This window comes from Cannabis sativa, chromosome 4 (genome assembly GCF_029168945.1).
Source record: "Cannabis sativa cultivar Pink pepper isolate KNU-18-1 chromosome 4, ASM2916894v1, whole genome shotgun sequence".
NCBI classification, from domain to species: domain Eukaryota; kingdom Viridiplantae; phylum Streptophyta; class Magnoliopsida; order Rosales; family Cannabaceae; genus Cannabis; species Cannabis sativa.
The window spans coordinates 8,191,854-8,209,058 of NC_083604.1; the positions used below are offsets into that span (position 1 = coordinate 8,191,854).

At 33.7% G+C, this 17,205-nt stretch overlaps 1 protein-coding gene and 1 non-coding gene across 2 annotated transcripts; one reads left to right on the forward strand and one right to left on the reverse strand.

Moving 5' to 3' along the window:
• Window positions 1-1,372: 1,372 nt before the first annotated feature.
• Window positions 1,373-4,226, reverse strand: LOC115715206 (uncharacterized). Its single transcript, XM_030644050.2, has 3 exons — window positions 4,036-4,226; window positions 3,668-3,756; window positions 1,373-1,820 (listed from the first exon to the last, which is right to left on the reverse strand). The coding sequence occupies exons 1-3, from the start codon at window positions 4,072-4,074 to the stop codon at window positions 1,673-1,675; spliced, it is 276 nt and encodes a 91-aa protein (XP_030499910.1). The 5' UTR covers window positions 4,075-4,226; the 3' UTR covers window positions 1,373-1,672.
• Window positions 4,227-4,503: 277 nt separating this feature from the next.
• Window positions 4,504-4,577, forward strand: TRNAV-AAC (transfer RNA valine (anticodon AAC)). The gene has a single exon. It is a non-coding gene; the product is annotated as a tRNA-Val (tRNA).
• The last annotated feature ends 12,628 nt before the right edge of the window (window positions 4,578-17,205 follow it).

Genomic DNA, 17,205 nt, shown 5'->3' on the forward strand with positions numbered 1-17,205 from the left:
CTATCATATCATAGGCGCACATATATTGTAAATATTATGAATGATAAGAACATAATATATATATGAAATTAATAATAAATATATAAAAACATATACATACATATATAATATATGGATATATAGATAAAAAGAAAAAAAAAAACCAAATGATTCTTGAAATTGTTTCAGTCAGATGAGTATATATATAAATATATATTTAGTGTATTTTGACTTTGAAACAATTCAAGAACTTTAACAAGATACTTACATTGGGACTTGGGCAGAGACTCATGCTTGAAGTTTGGGCAGAGACTCGTGCTGATAACGTTTTATAAAATAATATAAAATAGATGAGAAGAAAGAAGAAGAAGATGAAGAGAGAAAGAGAAAGTGAATGAGAATTTCTGAGTTGTTTATTCCAATGGGGTGAACCCCTATTTATACAAATACAAGAGTGAGATATTAAGAAACTAAGAAAAATGGAAACTAAGGAAAAGAGGAATGTTGATTACAATTTATGGTAATAAATAAAAAATTTGGACATCCACATAATTAATAATATTTATAACAAGATTGACATATGATAAAATTTGGTAACCATCATTGTTTTGTGAGATGTGCCCAAAACAAAAATGGTGTCATATACTCAATGAAAGTTCATTTGTCAAAAAAAAAAATGGTGTCATATACAGTTACAAAATTTTAATTAAAAAATAAAAACACGTCATCTATACAAAGGAATGGTATTGGGTTTGGGAAGAAGGGTTCACTATGATCTTCTGATCTCCTCGGTCAGACCAAGAACGTTATCTAGTTGAAAAGCTAATAACCTTTTACTGCTAAAGGAGAAAATGGTTTTTATAGAAATGAGACCCAATAAACAACCATTAATGAATGGAGAAAACTTCAACTCGACTGTAACAATTTTTTTTCATTGTCAAGAACACTTTTTTTTTTAGCTAATTAAGATTTTTTTTTTCCCGAATTTTGACATGTACATGCCTTGAAGATTTTTGTCTAATTTCATTCAATTTTACTGTTTCAATTATTGTTTATGTTATACTAAACTATACTCACCAAACTTAAATATCTACCAAATTATGTCCCTCAAACTTTAATATGCCCCTCAAATGTACTAAATTATACTTTCATCCATGTTAAAATTTTTTTACTAAAATTAGACAAAATCCTTAAATCTAACTATCTCAATAATTCAGGATGAATTTTTAACGACAAAAAAAATTCAAAAAACATAATTTAATACATGTTAAAGTTCCGAGAGAAAAAATCTTAATTAGCCAAAAATAAAAAATAAATAACATATCAACTTTACTGGCAAAGACTGCTACCAAAATAGAAATAAAAAAAAAATTACTTGGACTAAGAAATATAATTGACAATAAAGTCACATCATTATCATGATAGGCCAAACTTGCAAGAACATTATAGGTTTCGACCAAAATTTGATTGATAATATCATCGGTCAAGATTATTACTAAAAACAAATTATAAGGCTTTTTTGAGATCTACCATGGATCTCATCAATAAATGTAATAATATATGAGCAGCCTAAAAAGAATAACAATAATCGAGTATATGAATGTGATTTGAAAAAGACAATTGTTTTGTCTTTAAAATCAATGTGATATCATTATCAATTATCAATTGAGGAATTGGTGAGGTTTTGACTTCATTAATTTGGGTCTGAGAAGAAACTGTTGATGTTGGGCATGATTTGGGATGATTTGTTTCGCACAAATTTTCTGACCATGTGTTGAGAATACTTCTCACCCTCCTCGAAGTTGTCAAGAATGCCTGCAGCTCTGTTCTCTTTGGTCACCCTTCATCACAATAACACAGCAAAATTAAAATCTTGTTACAAGCAAACAAAAGATAAGATTTCAGAAAAACGACATGACTGTTGAAAAACGACTATAACAATGTAAAAATGAGAACAAGCATAGAAAGTATTATATACTTTGATCGGCACATCAAATATTTTAACAGATTCATAAAATATTACTCAACTTTAAGTCACAGTTTACATTGTTTTCTTACTTGGTTTAGATATTATTGCTAGTAAATTTCGGCATCAAGTTTGCATTTTATTTATTAAAACCAATGACAATTTGACACTATAAAGTAACTTGTATGGTGTTAGCAAATGAGTCAGTCCACCGCTTAGACGACTCTCTTGTATTCACCATACAAGTTGTTACTTGAGCCAAATGGTAATGAGTTTGTTAGGGTATGCTATCTTTTACATCAAAAGTTACTAGCAAGAAGTTTAGAAGACCTAACTTGATTTTTCTTGGATTCTACCCAACTTAGATTAGGTGACTTTCTTATGTCTAAATATTTTTGAAGGTGATTTGAACTATTCGTATACAAGAAAAATGAGTGATAGTTAAACAAGTCAATCTTAAACGTCTATAACTATATTAGGTGGGGCTTGTAAGTTTGTAATGAATTTTATTCAAAATCATCTTTTATCTTTGACGATATTTTAAAATTATTTTACAATATTGGACAACTACTTTTTTTACTGTACTTAGCTAACAAAATGACTCTCTAAAACAACTTTTTAGCTAAAAAAATAGGGAGTCGACTAGTCGAGCCTCTTTGGAGTTGCTCTAAATAGGTATTTTAGGGAGCCACTTTTATCATCCCAAACATACACCTATTTTCACAAATACAGCTGTAAATATTCTCAAAACAAATTATAAGTAGAGAAAATAGGTACCAAATATATTAAAACAATAGAAATTGCAAGGAGAGAGAGAAGGGACACACGAAAGAGGCATACATTTGTGTATAATAGAAATTGCACACAACGCTCCTCATATCATATAGAGTAATGATTGATACACGTTTTACACACAAATTGTCCAAATATACTAAACACCTATTGAAAGGTGCATAATCCCACTTGGAAATGATTATATTGTTGAAAGTTTATTAATATGTTGTGTACAGCTAACATGCAATGAAGTGGGTCTAGCATCACCCATAACATATGTTATTGTATACCACACAATTTTATCTTAAATGAGATCATGCAACTTTTCAGGGATGACTAATTATACATCGTGAGTCTCAAGTATTACTCACACATATAACGTATTAATTAGAACTAATGTACTATATTTTTTTTGGATAAATAAGGTTTGATTTAAATGTACTCTACTTTTTGAATACATACATTAATTAGAATTCACAGTATCTAACACCACATGAGATAACATATTATGTCTAGTTGAATTTAAAACCGAATTCCAGTAATTATAATTTTACAAGTAATGTTGAGCATAATCACCATCAACTACAAACAAGATGTCATCTTATATGGTGTTCAGCCTTTAAAAAACACTCCTTTATTTTTTAGCATCTCTTAAATTATAAATAAGACTTAAATCCAATTTTAAATCCAACCACTCATAAGATACAATTACAGGCATTATTAGGCACTTTAAGATATGCATTAATCTTCATGTTATACAGTACTACAACAAAGAAGTTGAAATTATTGTTTATTTTGACAATTTATTGAAAAAGATTTATTATTTTTGTTTTTAATTAGAAAAAAATAAAAACAAACAGCACCGTAGTTAACAAAGAGAAAGACCCATTCAAAAAAAAAAAAGAACAAAGAGAAAGTGAGAAAGAGGAAGGTAGTGGAGAGAGGTACCTGACTTCAGGGTTAGTGCATATGTTTCTCACGAGTTGCATACCACAGATACCAACAGCTACTCCCACCGCCGCGAACAATGGATACACCTAATCAAATCCCCAAACTCAACCATCATTAAATTATACATTCTAAATTAATCCCCAAAAAAAAAATCATAATATCTTTATTTGTTTGAATAAAATTAAAAATAAATGACCATTCGATTTACAAAAACATAAACAAGTAAATTATAGATCTAAAAGTCGGAGACTAAGAGACCATCGTCAGATCCAGAAGCAGTGAATCAATGTATATAATCCTCATATTCTTAAGATTAATCTAGTACTATATATATTGTTTGTTAATCTAGATAAAGAAAGTAGTACCTCAGGTCTTAACCATCTGTTGACGGTGGAGGAAGCCATTCCGGTAAATGTAAGAAGAGATCGGCGAGAGAAGAAATTAAGAAATCGAAGGAATTTTCCTATGGTTCTGTATTTATAGTGGGAAGAAGAAAAAGAGAAACAAAGGTATGAAAAAGTGTGTTTGTGTTTACACCTAATAAGTCGTGTTTGGCAGCGTAGATTTTGAGAGACTTTTAACTCTATATATGCATTGTAAAGTCAAATAAAACAAGACTCCCAACAAACATGCCGCTAATCTATGCTCAGCTGTACTACCCAATAAAATTTCATCTTTTTTTAGAAAAATAATAATAAATAAATAAAAATCCTTGCTTTCAAAATTCAAAGTCCAGCCTCTTTTTTGCGTTGTTTGTAATCACACGCAATAAAATAATAAAGGATGTCAATATTAATATATTATTTAATAAAAACAAATTTAAATAACAAGCTGGTGTCGTGGTGTAGTTGGTTATCACGTCAGTCTAACACACTGAAGGTCTCCGGTTCGAACCCGGGCGACGCCATTGTGTCTTTTTTAATTCCCAATAAGAGAACAAATTTCGATTGGATTTCTTCTTCTTTTTCTAATTAATACTTTATTTCAGTTCTTCTAATAATTAAATGTAAAAAAAAATTAAAATAAGGCAGGAGATTCTTTTCTTCTTAAAAGTTTTTTTTTTTTTTTAATTATTAAAAGTATAAAACAATTATCATAAGCTCACAACCATTCTCACTGTTAACGCTTTTTTCTCCCCTTTATTTTACAAAATTGAATTAACAGAACAAATTTTTGATACTTTTTGTTATATTATTAGATTTGACATCCTCTATTAACTTAATGTATAATTAAATTCAAATAAATTGGATCAAAATATTGAGCAGCATCTTCTATTTCATGCGTGGTTTTGTTCCTTTTTTTTTTAAAATGAACATGCGTGGTTTTATTCGATCCAATAATTATTATTACCCTATAAATATAAAAGAAAATTTAATGACAATATTAACCATGTTTCATGCATACCACCAACACTTGACTTTATTTCATTATTCGAAGAAAATAATAAAATAACAATGGTTTGAGGAAGCTTATTAGCTGACCTTTTAATACAAAACAATAATAAAAATAAAAAATAGTACTAAAAATCATAAATATTTAATATTATTTTTATTAATAATTAGTACATATGTATAGTGAGTTTCCATGCATGTTATGTGATCCGATCAATGATGTAAAACATCACGCTCGTGAAATTGAGTCAACTTGATCATATACAATTTCTTTTTTTATTATTGAAGTTGATTCTTGTTTTTAAGTTTATAAAATGCTTGTTGAGAAAAAGAAAAATAAAAAAGGTTTATAGTAAGTTTAAGTGTCATGTTCATTGCACTGTCCCAAAAGGCACTAAATATGACCTTTTCTTTAAATTATTAATATTATGTTATGTAATGCATGACTATTAAATCACTTTTTCTTTTCATTTGAAAATGAGTATATTAACTTTTGTATATAATAAGTAATAAAAATGTAACCATTTGTTCCATCCGTACCTTCACCTAACAAAACCACATCTAATTATATGTGCTCTTTGTGGGTCTATGTTTGTGGTGGTGGCAACTATGGGAAATAAGGTAGCCATAAAGTACTTTACAACAAAAGTCCAAAAAAAATTAACATTATACTTAAAGCCATTAGCAAAATATTAGGCAAAAAAAAGCTCAAAAACATTATTTTTTTAAACAAATAACTTAAATAATAAAAAATGTTTCAAAAAAATATCAATCAATAAAATTTGATCAATTTTAACCAAATTGCTCAGAATTATATATTAAAATTAAAATTTATATAATTGAAGACACTTAATCATAATTTTTTTCATTGATTTTATTTGAGTTCACCTAATTTAATATGTACCATTTTATTACAAAAACAAACTTTTAAAATAAATTGTTTTTACACCATTTTTTCTTTTTTATGATTTTCATGTCTTTTATGGTTTTTGTGCTATTTTTGTTAAACAATATAAATTAATATTAGTTTTTATGTGTATTATTGGTGTAGTGCCATGTGTCCTTGTATGCTTTTACTTTATCCAAAAGTATTATAAATACCAATGTACTGTGTACTATTTTGCCTTACGGAATAGAAATACATTTTTACTTTCCTTCTCACATGGTATCAGAGTCAATCGATTCCCCATGGCATCAATAGAGTGTACTAGTTCTACCCCACAAATGGAAGATGAAAATACCTAAAACCCCCTTTAAAACCCTACAATCACAAACCCACAAAACCCTACCAATACTGTTGTCGCCACACCTTCTTCTCCTCCCCTGCATTTTTCAAACTCATCTACTCCACCCACAAATTTCTCTTCCTTCAATCAATCCATATCAGTAAAACTCGATGATACAAACTATTTAGTTTGGAGGATGCAAATGCAAAATATCATCATAGCTAATGGTCTTGAAGGTTATATTGATGGCACCATTGTTTGTCCTCCTCAGTTCACCGATTCCACCTCAAATCAGATGGAACCTGAGTTTACCGTTTGGCATCAATACAATCGGCTACTCATGAGTTGGCTTTATGCTTCTATTTCCGATTCCATGCTTGGACAGATAGTTGGCTTCATTACAGCTGCCAAAATCTGGGTTTCACTTGAAAGAACTTACTCTGCTGCATCATTCGCCCGAAGCTCCGATTATCGCACTGCTCTACAAAATTTGAAGAAAGATGGGCTCACGGCTTCAGCATATTTGCAGAAAATCAAAACTCTCTGCATCACCTTGGCCTCTGTTGGTGAACCTATATCTACACAAGAACACTTAACTTACTTGTTGAATGGTCTAGGACCGCAGTACAATGCTTTTGTGACTCTGATCTTGGCTAGGCCTGTAAAGCCGACTATTGAAGAGGTTCACTCACTTCTTCTCAGCTATGAACCTCGCCTCGAACGCCAAACAGCCACTACAACACTTAGCTCCCTTCAAGCCAATTTCGCCAACCTCTCTTTCCCAAAACAGAGACCCAAAACACCTTCCTCACAGCCTTCGTTCAACCCTCGTTACTCACCCCAAACACAACAAAGTCGACCACCATTTTCCCCTCCCTTCCACACTCCACGGAGTTCATATCCAACTAACCCACGCCCTCCGAATCCTTGGATTCCTTCTGGTTCACGCCCTCAAACCAGACCACCTAAGTGCCAAATTTGTTTCAAATTGGGACATACTGCTGTGATGTGCTATCATCGCACCAACCTTCACTACCAACCTGCACCTCCAAATCAGCGTCCATTCAATGCCTACTTTACACAGCAACAACCACAACTTAACCCACCACCACCTCTACCAAATCCATCCTCACAACAACTTAATCTGCTCTCGTTACCCACCCCTCCAACTCCCACTGTTGTAACTGACCCGGCGTGGTATATGGATTCTGGAGCTTCTCATCACTTCACACCCGATCTCAACCTTCTTGAAGCCGCCGCGCCGTACCATGGTAATGATCACATTACTATGGGCAATGGTAAGTTTGTTCCTATTTCTCATGTGGGTTCTGCATCTTTACCTTCCTCTTGTTTTCCTTTTCTTAAACTATGCAAAGTTTATCATTCACCAAGTCTATCTAAAAATTTACTCAGCTTTTCTCAACTTTGTCTTGACAACAATGCTTATGTTGAATTTCACCCAACCTTTTTCTTTGTCAAAAATCAGGACAACCATCAAATTCTACTCAAAGGTCTTCTTGATCAAGGGATTTATCGAGTCACTCCAACTTCCACTCTCGCTGTCTCTCCTCAACTTCTTTACTCTTTCAAGACTTCACTTGATCTGTGGAATTCGCGGTTGGGTCACCCTGCTTCGGATGTTATTTCTCGTGTTTCATCAACTTGTAATTTTTCATTTCCAAGAAAAGATTGCCTATAATTTTGTACTTCATGTCAATTAGGCAAATCTCATAGATTAAGTTTTCCCAACTCTGTATCTCGGGCCTCAAAACCCTTTGAATTAATACATTCGGATATTTGGGGACCGGCCCCGGTTACTGCTATTACTGGAGTGAAATATTTTCTTTTGTTTATTGATGATTTTACTCGTTTTTCTTGGCTTTATTTACTCATTACAAAAGATGAAGCATTCAACACTTTTCTCATTTTCAAAAATATGGTTTCCAACCAATTTCAAAGTAGCATTCACTCTGTGCGTACTGATTGGGGTGGCGAATATCGCTCACTTTCCACATTCTTCACTCACCATGGTATTCGCCATGAACTATCTTGCCCTTATACTCCTCAACAGAATGGCCGTGTTGAGCGCAAAAATCACCATGTTGTTGAAACCGGTCTCACATTACTTGCTCATGCCAATTTACCCCTACACTTTTGGCCTTATGCCTTCTCCACAGCCATCTATTTAATCAATCGTCTTCCTACTCGTGTTCTTCGGTACACCAGCCCTTACCAACTTCTCTATCACAAAGCGCCCAATTATGATCTCCTTCGTGTTTTTGGTTGCCAATGCTTCCCTTTTCTTCGTCCCTACAATCATCACAAACTTGAATTTCGCTCTTCTCCATGCACTTTTCTTGGTTACAGCAGTAAACACAAAGGATATCTTTGCCTTCAATCAAATTCTGGGCGCCTTTTTGTCACTCGCCATGTTATTTTTAATGAATCTTGTTTTCCCTTTGCTGTTGCCACTGCCCCGTCTTCACCATCTCAAAAACAACATTCTATTATTTCATCTCTTCCCTTCTTGGTTCCTTTTACTGCCCATATTCCCAACACATATCACTCTCATCCAACTCCATCTCACACTGCTCAACCCGTCCAACCAGCAGCAGTCATAACCTCCACTCCTCCTTCACCCGATTCTCATCATTCACCATTTCCTCCTACTCCACACACTCATGCTTCTACTTCATCCTCTTCAACTACCTCTCCTCCTACTATCCCACCCTTGGTTGATTTGCAGGGCCCTCGTGAACTTTCCATTGCCCCTACTGATGTGCACCCCATGGTTACTCGTGCTAAATCTGAAATTCATAAACCTCGTTTGTTTTATAGTGTTGCTGCAGGTACACCGAATGAACCATCTTCTTTTAAAGAAGCTATTGCTGACCCCAAATGGCATCAAGCTATGAACACTGAAATTGTTGCTTTGAAGTCTCAAGGCACTTGGGTTTTGGTTCCTCCCCAATTGGCTTCTGTATCATTGGTTGTAAATGGGTGTACCGAATTAAACTTCTTGTTGATGGGACTATTGAACGCTACAAGGCTCGCTTGGTAGCTAAGGGCTTTCATCAAACACAGTGCCTTGATTACCATGAAACTTTCAGCCGGTTGTTAAACCGAACTCCATTCGGTTGGTCCTCTCTTTAGCCATCTCTTACAATTGGGTCATCAAACAACTTGACATACAAAATGCTTTTCTTCATGGAGATCTTACCGAGACTGTTTATATGTCTCAACCCGAAGGTTCCATTGACCCGCAATATCCTAATCATGTATGTAAACTCACCAAATCACTTTATGGCCTTAAACAATCACCTCGGGCTTGGTTTCTAAAGTTGAGTACTGTTGTTTTGGAGTGGGGCTTAGTTGCTTCACAAGCTGATGCATCTTTGTTTATCTATCGATCTCCTACCGCTGTGATAGTATTGCTCATTTATGTGGATGACATTATCATAGCCGGCTCCTCCACTGCTATGATTGATGCTCTTTTAACCTTTCTCAACACCAAGTTTGCTGTCAAGGACCTCGACCACCTTCACTATTTCCTCGGCATCCAGGTTCATCGCTCTTCGGCTGGTTTACATCTCTCTCAAACAAAGTACATTCGAGATCTTCTCACTAAAACACAGCTACTGGATGCCAAACCAGTCACCACTCCAATGGCTCTCACTCCACTTTCTCTTTATGATGGTGAATCACTTCATGATGCTACAACTTATAGAAGTTTAGTGGGGGCTTTACAATATTGTACCTTGACTCGCCCGAATATAGCTTTCACCGTCAACAAACTTTGTCAATTTCTTCATGCACCAACAACTACTCATTTTCAAGCGACCAAGATAGTGCTTCGTTATCTCAATGGTACTGCCCATCTTAGTGTACTCCTCCAACCGGACACAACTCATGAACTACACTGCTTTATAGATGCCGATTGGGCCTCATGCCCCGATGACCACCGTAGCACAAGTGCCTACTGTGTCTACTTGGGCCTCAACCTCATCTCTTGGTCTTCATCCAAGCAAAAAGTGGTCTCTCATTCGAGTACCGAATCTGAATATCGAGCCCTTGCCAATGGATCTTCTGAAGTCACTTGGATGCACCCACTTCTTGGTGAACTTGGCTTCTCTCTTCGTGTCCCTCCTACATTCCATTGTGACAATATCAGCACTTTACATCTAGCCTCCAACCCCGTTCTTCATGCTCACACTAAAATGTCAAGATTGACTACCATTTTGTTCGTGAAAAAGTCAAAAAGGGCCTGCTACGCCTTTGTTTCACTCCCTCGGATGATCAAGTGGTTTATTGCCTCACTAAACCACTTGCCTCTACTCGGTTTCAAGAATTAAGAACCAAACTCACGGTGCTCCCTAGCCCCATGAGTTTGAGGGGGGATGTTAAACAATAGAAATTAATATTAGTTTTTATGTGTATTATTGGTGTAGTGCCATGTGTCCTTGTATGATTTTACTTTATCCAAAGGTATTATAAATACCAATGTACTGTGTACTATTTTGCCTTAAGGAATAGAAATACATTTTTACCTTCCTTCTGACAATTTTTATGGTAGATTTGTGATATGGTCCATGGGTATGAAAAGTGTTTCTTTTTGTACTCATGCCTTTTACAAATGACTTTTTAGATTTGACAAATAAGTGTTTCAAGTCATGACATTATAATATGTATTATTTTACCATCTTTATTCACATTAACTATTTTTTTTCTTTAAATTATGTGGTAATATAGTTTATTTTTGTTAATCTGCATGTCTATTTTGAAGAGGACTATTACAGAGATTTGCCGAGAAGTTTATTTTAAAAATAATTTATTTGAGTGTTAAGCTATTTTTAGCCTAAGTTTTGGGTCACATTTTATAGTTATTTTTCTTCTTAATTATTGTTTTTGGAATAGAATTACGCTTGTTTTCTTTGGTTTCAGGTTTCAACACTTGGAATGTATAAATTGGACAAATTTCAGAAAACAGTGATCTATAAAATAGAGAAAATTTTAAAAGAGAATAAAGCTGAAACTTGAAGCCTAAATTCGACTATGTTCTGGTCATATTTTGGAAAAAGTCAAAACATAAAAGTTTTAGATCTCTTTCTTATCTTTCCAACTCATCTTGGATCAGCCCATTTGGAGTTTGTATGAGAAAGTTATGCCCATTTTACTAAAAGATGTCGAAGCTGAAAATTCCATCTCGCCGCGGCGAGATTTCCATGGCCGCGGCTAGAAAGTCTGGGCAGAAACGTAGTTTTTTGATGCACTTTTGGCCGCGGCGAGACCACTTTTGGCCGCGGCGAGCGTCCGTACGGTCAGGGGTATTTTTGTCCGACGAACCCTAAAAATTAGATATAAATAGAAAACTGCGATTGGAAGTCAAGGGAGGCGATTTGGAACCCTAAAACACAGCAGAAAGAGGCAGGAAAAGCAGAGAAAATCAAGGTGAAGACCCAGAATTCATCCACCAACAGTTTCTTTCTCTATTCCTCTTTAATTTATTTATGTTGAATATTGTCATAGGAATGGTTATGGATTTATTTCTGAACTAAATTTCCCATTTAGGGAGGATGATGATTGTTGTTTAATGTTTTGCCTAGTTAATGTTTAATTGCCATTCCTCCATTCTTGTTTGTGAAATTATCTTAATTTGTGTTTAATTTCATGTTTAAGATTGATCACCTTGTGCATGTTCTATGATCTCAATTCAAAATCTGAAAAGTGAGAATTGAGAATGCTAAAATTGGATAATCGATGTTCTATGTGAAACGAGAGTATTCACATGACTTATGTGACAAGTAGATTATTACCTAATGCTGATTTCATGTTAGTTTAATTAAGGAATTAATTAGATAACATGTGATTTAGAACCTAGAAGATCTGAAAAGAGCTAGGTTACTTTATAATCTGTCATTCACTTCAAGAATAGGATAGCAATTAGGCATTAACGATTTGGGTAAACAACAACAGGATTCTCCTCCCTATTATTTCATCTTGCTCAACTTTTAATTGTGTTATTTAAGTTTTCTGAATTACTTTCATTCTTTTTAAATCATAAATACTTTTGATTTGCCAAATAGAATTATAAGTATAGTTTAGTAGTAATTAATCCAATTCCCTGTGGTTCGACCTCACTTGCGTGAGTATACTACTTGATTGCGTGCACTTGCGTAGTAATTAATAATTTTCAGCAACAAGTTTTTGGCGCCGTTGCCGGGGAATTGTATAAAGATTGATATTACATAAAATTATACTAACTTCTACTTTGGTTCTTTTTTGCTTATTTCTAATCTGTTTCTTTTAGATTAATTTTTGTAATATTATTAAAAATTAAATTTTGTTCTAATTTGGTTTTACTTTTTAGTTTTAGTATTAATTTTGTTGTTTCAAATTTTTATCTTTTTAGTATTAATTTAGTTTTATTTTTCTTTTAATTTTACTAATGTGTTACTTATGAGTTTGACCTGCAAGATAAATCCAGATGTTATATCTTGAGGATTTTGCCCAACAACACAATGAACCATTCTATTCTGCTTGGAGGAGATTTAAAGAGCTTGGAGAGAGATGTTATCCCACTTTCTCAAGTGGGTGTTTTACGTGGCTCTTTTATAATGGGCTTAATGATGAAACAAGAAGCTGGGTTGATTATGGAGCAGAGGCAACTGGAGCACCTCTATTAATGAGAGGCTATGATGTAATAAATCTGTTGAATAACATGGCAGATTTTGATTACGACTGGCATTGGGATCCATCACTTCAGGGTTGGAGTCACCAATACCCACCTTATTGCCCAAATTCATCCCAACAAACTGAAAAAGAGGAGCAACTACTATCACTTCTACAATCACTTCCCGGAGAGATTAATCGCTTAACTGACATGGTGAGATCCTTATGTGATAATTCAATGACTCATGATTCAGAATGTAATAACTCCAATGATGAAAGTTATGAGAGTTGTTGGTACAATGAAGAAGGGTCATTATTTGAATACAAGGAAGATAATGAGCCTACAATTGAAGATCAAGATCCTTGTGAAGAGGAACTCATTGAATATGAAATCACAAGCAAGGGTATGGATAGCCAAGTGGAGAGTGAGCAACAAGAAGAAGTGTTGTTAGATGAAAGTGTAGAAACTGTGACATTGGAGGATGAAGAAGAACATGGCATCATTGATTCGACTTCATCAATGATATTGACTAATAAACCACCAATGAATTCATATATTTCATCAACACCATATTATATCCTCTACAAGCTACAAAAGGCATCTCCCCAAGCTCATCATCCAAAGTCTTATGTTGTTGGTGCTGATTTTGGTTCAAACTCATCACTTGCCAAGCTTGAAGGCAAGTACAACAACAATTTTCAAGTTGTCTTGCATGACGCTTATTACGGGTGTCAACCGCTTATTGATGTGGCACTCAGGTAAGTTTCCTTTCCTTTTTCTTTAATGTCACATTGGGGACAATGTGCATCTTTAGTTTGGGGGGAGAGATTTAATTTTTTTTTCAGTTTTTCAGTTTATGTTTTCGTTTTTTTAGTTTAGTTTTTGTTTTTGTTAGTGTCATGTGTTGAAGACTGAGCTGGAATATTGATTGACTTACTGTTATTCACTTGTGCAATGGATTGAAATCTTAACTGTGTGCTTGAGTCATAACTGTTTGAATTAAAGTGGATGTGTATTAGAAGGTTGTTCATGTAGATGTAAAACATTTATTTTTGACGCATATCACTTGTGTTCTATTTGGATTGTGGAATGTTGGCTTGACATGGAATAGAATTTGTTTGACATACTCTCTTGAAGCGAAATTCTTGTTGATTTTTGTTTGGAAAGTGATTTAGGCAAATTTTCTTTGGATCGATTGAGCCTTTCAAGCCTACCTAAAAAAGTTTTATCCTTAGTATACCCAAAGTTGAGCCTTAGCTTATTCTAAAAAAAATTTCACCACTTAACTAAGCTGAATTCGTTATCTTTAACTACTTTCACCCTCAACATACCTTATTATGCCATAAGCTTTTAAGCAAGTTTGGGGGGGATAAGTTATTGTAAGTGGGGGAATAATTTTTGCAGTAAGAGATTAAAAAAAAAAAATTAAATAAGTTGTCATGTGTTGTGCCTCTATTGAAAAAAAGAGAAAGAAGAAAAAAAAGAGAAAAATGACATGTGATAATTTCTTCTTGAGAATCAATTGTGAACAATGGGGTAGGCACATAGGAAAAAATATGCAATCTCTTACTATCTTCTTTGGGATATATGAAAAAGAAAAAAATGGATAAGTGTGGGTGCTTGTTTGGTATAATTGTGCTTATGGTATAATGTAACCTAAATGACTTCTCATCTACCCGTTTTGCCTAAGCCATGCTATTATAACCGAAAAAGACCTTTTGATTCCGAGCAAAAATTGTCAACATTAGTGGAGAGAGGTATGTCATCCAAACTTATTGAACATGGGTTAGCGGAATGTCGGAAAGTGTAGAATGGTTGTGATATGAATGTCAAAAGCGATGTTTTGTGCCTGTATGAATTGCTTACTTCTGAATTATGCATCCAAGTTAGTTCGTAGAGTTATTGAGTTGAAATTCTGGTTATTGATTTGCTTGAAGTTGTGCAGGTGGTAGTGGGAGTTCAATCAATTGAAGGTTTAGTTATCGATTGCATTGTTTAATTTCAGTTTGAGTTTTAGATTTACTCGAGGGCGAGTAAAGATTCAGTTTGGGGGAATTTGTTAAGCTATTTTTAGCCTAAGTTTTGGGTCACATTTTATAGTTATTTTTCTTCTTAATTATTGTTTTTGGAATAGAATTACGCTTGTTTTCTTTGGTTTCAGGTTTCAACACTTGGAATGTATAAATTGGACAAATTTCAGAAAACAGTGATCTATAAAATAGAGAAAATTTTAAAAGAGAATAAAGCTGAAACTTGAAGCCTAAATTCGACTATGTTCTGGTCATATTTTGGAAAAAGTCAAAACATAGAAGTTTTAGATCTCTTTCTTATCTTTCCAACGCATCTTGGATCAGCCCATTTGGAGTTCGTATGAGAAAGTTATGCCCATTTTACTAAAAGATGTCGAAGCTGAAAATTCCATCTCGCCGCGGCGAGATTTCCATGGCCGCGGCTAGAAAGTCTGGGCAGAAACGTAGTTTTTTGATGCACTTTTGGCCGCGGCGAGACCACTTTTGGCCGCGGCGAGCGTCCGTACGGTCAGGGGTATTTTTGTCCGACGAACCCTAAAAATTAGATATAAATAGAAAACTGCGATTGGAAGTCAAGGGAGGCGATTTGGAACCCTAAAACACAGCAGAAAGAGGCAGGAAAAGCAGAGAAAATCAAGGTGAAGACCCAGAATTCATCCACCAACAGTTTCTTTCTCTATTCCTCTTTAATTTATTTATGTTGAATATTGTCATAGGAATGGTTATGGATTTATTTCTGAACTAAATTTCCCATTTAGGGAGGATGATGATTGTTGTTTAATGTTTTGCCTAGTTAATGTTTAATTGCCATTCCTCCATTCTTGTTTGTGAAATTATCTTAATTTGTGTTTAATTTCATGTTTAAGATTGATCACCTTGTGCATGTTCTATGATCTCAATTCAAAATCTGAAAAGTGAGAATTGAGAATGCTAAAATTGGATAATCGATGTTCTATGTGAAACGAGAGTATTCACATGACTTATGTGACAAGTAGATTATTACCTAATGCTGATTTCATGTTAGTTTAATTAAGGAATTAATTAGATAACATGTGATTTAGAACCTAGAAGATCTGAAAAGAGCTAGGTTACTTTATAATCTGTCATTCACTTCAAGAATAGGATAGCAATTAGGCATTAACGATTTGGGTAAACAACAACAGGATTCTCCTCCCTATTATTTCATCTTGCTCAACTTTTAATTGTGTTATTTAAGTTTTCTGAATTACTTTCATTCTTTTTAAATCATAAATACTTTTGATTTGCCAAATAGAATTATAAGTATAGTTTAGTAGTAATTAATCCAATTCCCTGTGGTTCGACCTCACTTGCGTGAGTATACTACTTGATTGCGTGCACTTGCGTAGTAATTAATAATTTTCAGCAACATTGAGAGTTGTTATCTTCTTACTATTGAGGATTTTTTATTAGGTTAATATTATCGCTAGAGGATTAATTCACTTTTATCTTCTTCTTTTTTGTAGATATTTTGGGGATCATTTTTTATATGCTAATGAATTGGTGTGTACTCTAGCTCTTTGGGTGTGTTGTTTGAGGACGTTATGGCTTAATTGTCTAAATTTTTCGGGATAGTTTTGTCTCATGTTGCTCGTTGACTTTAACAATTCATGGTTTGACAAAGCATGCATTTTGGTTAGACGATGAGCTATCCATATTCAATGAAGTTCCCGCGCTATTTGTGGATGTGTGCATCGTAAATTCATAAGTGATTTTAATCAATACGTCAAAAAAAATATGTACCATTTTAAAATACATAATACTATATTAGTATTTTCAACAAAACTTGTATTTAGATAAAAATACATGGTACTAAATAAGTACAGTACTGTACACACTCTTTAATCTTAAAAGTTATATTTAGATAAGTGAGTTATAATTTTTTATCACTCATAAAATATGCAATAACAAGATTTAATTTCATAGATAAACATATTTCATATAATTATAAGTGTATAACCATATATTTAAAGAATACATTTGTTGATTTAAAGAGAAGAACTCAAATAACGAAAACGTACCTTTTTTTTTTGAATAATCCATAAATAGTAATGATTTTAATCCATCTTGTAGAGATGATCTTTGTGGTAATTTTGGATAATGATATTTCAAGAAAACAAGACTGAGGATTTTCTAATTTTCTCTCTTGATGGAGGGAGATGAGAATAAGACTCTTGTTTTTTGGGGGCCACTACTATTA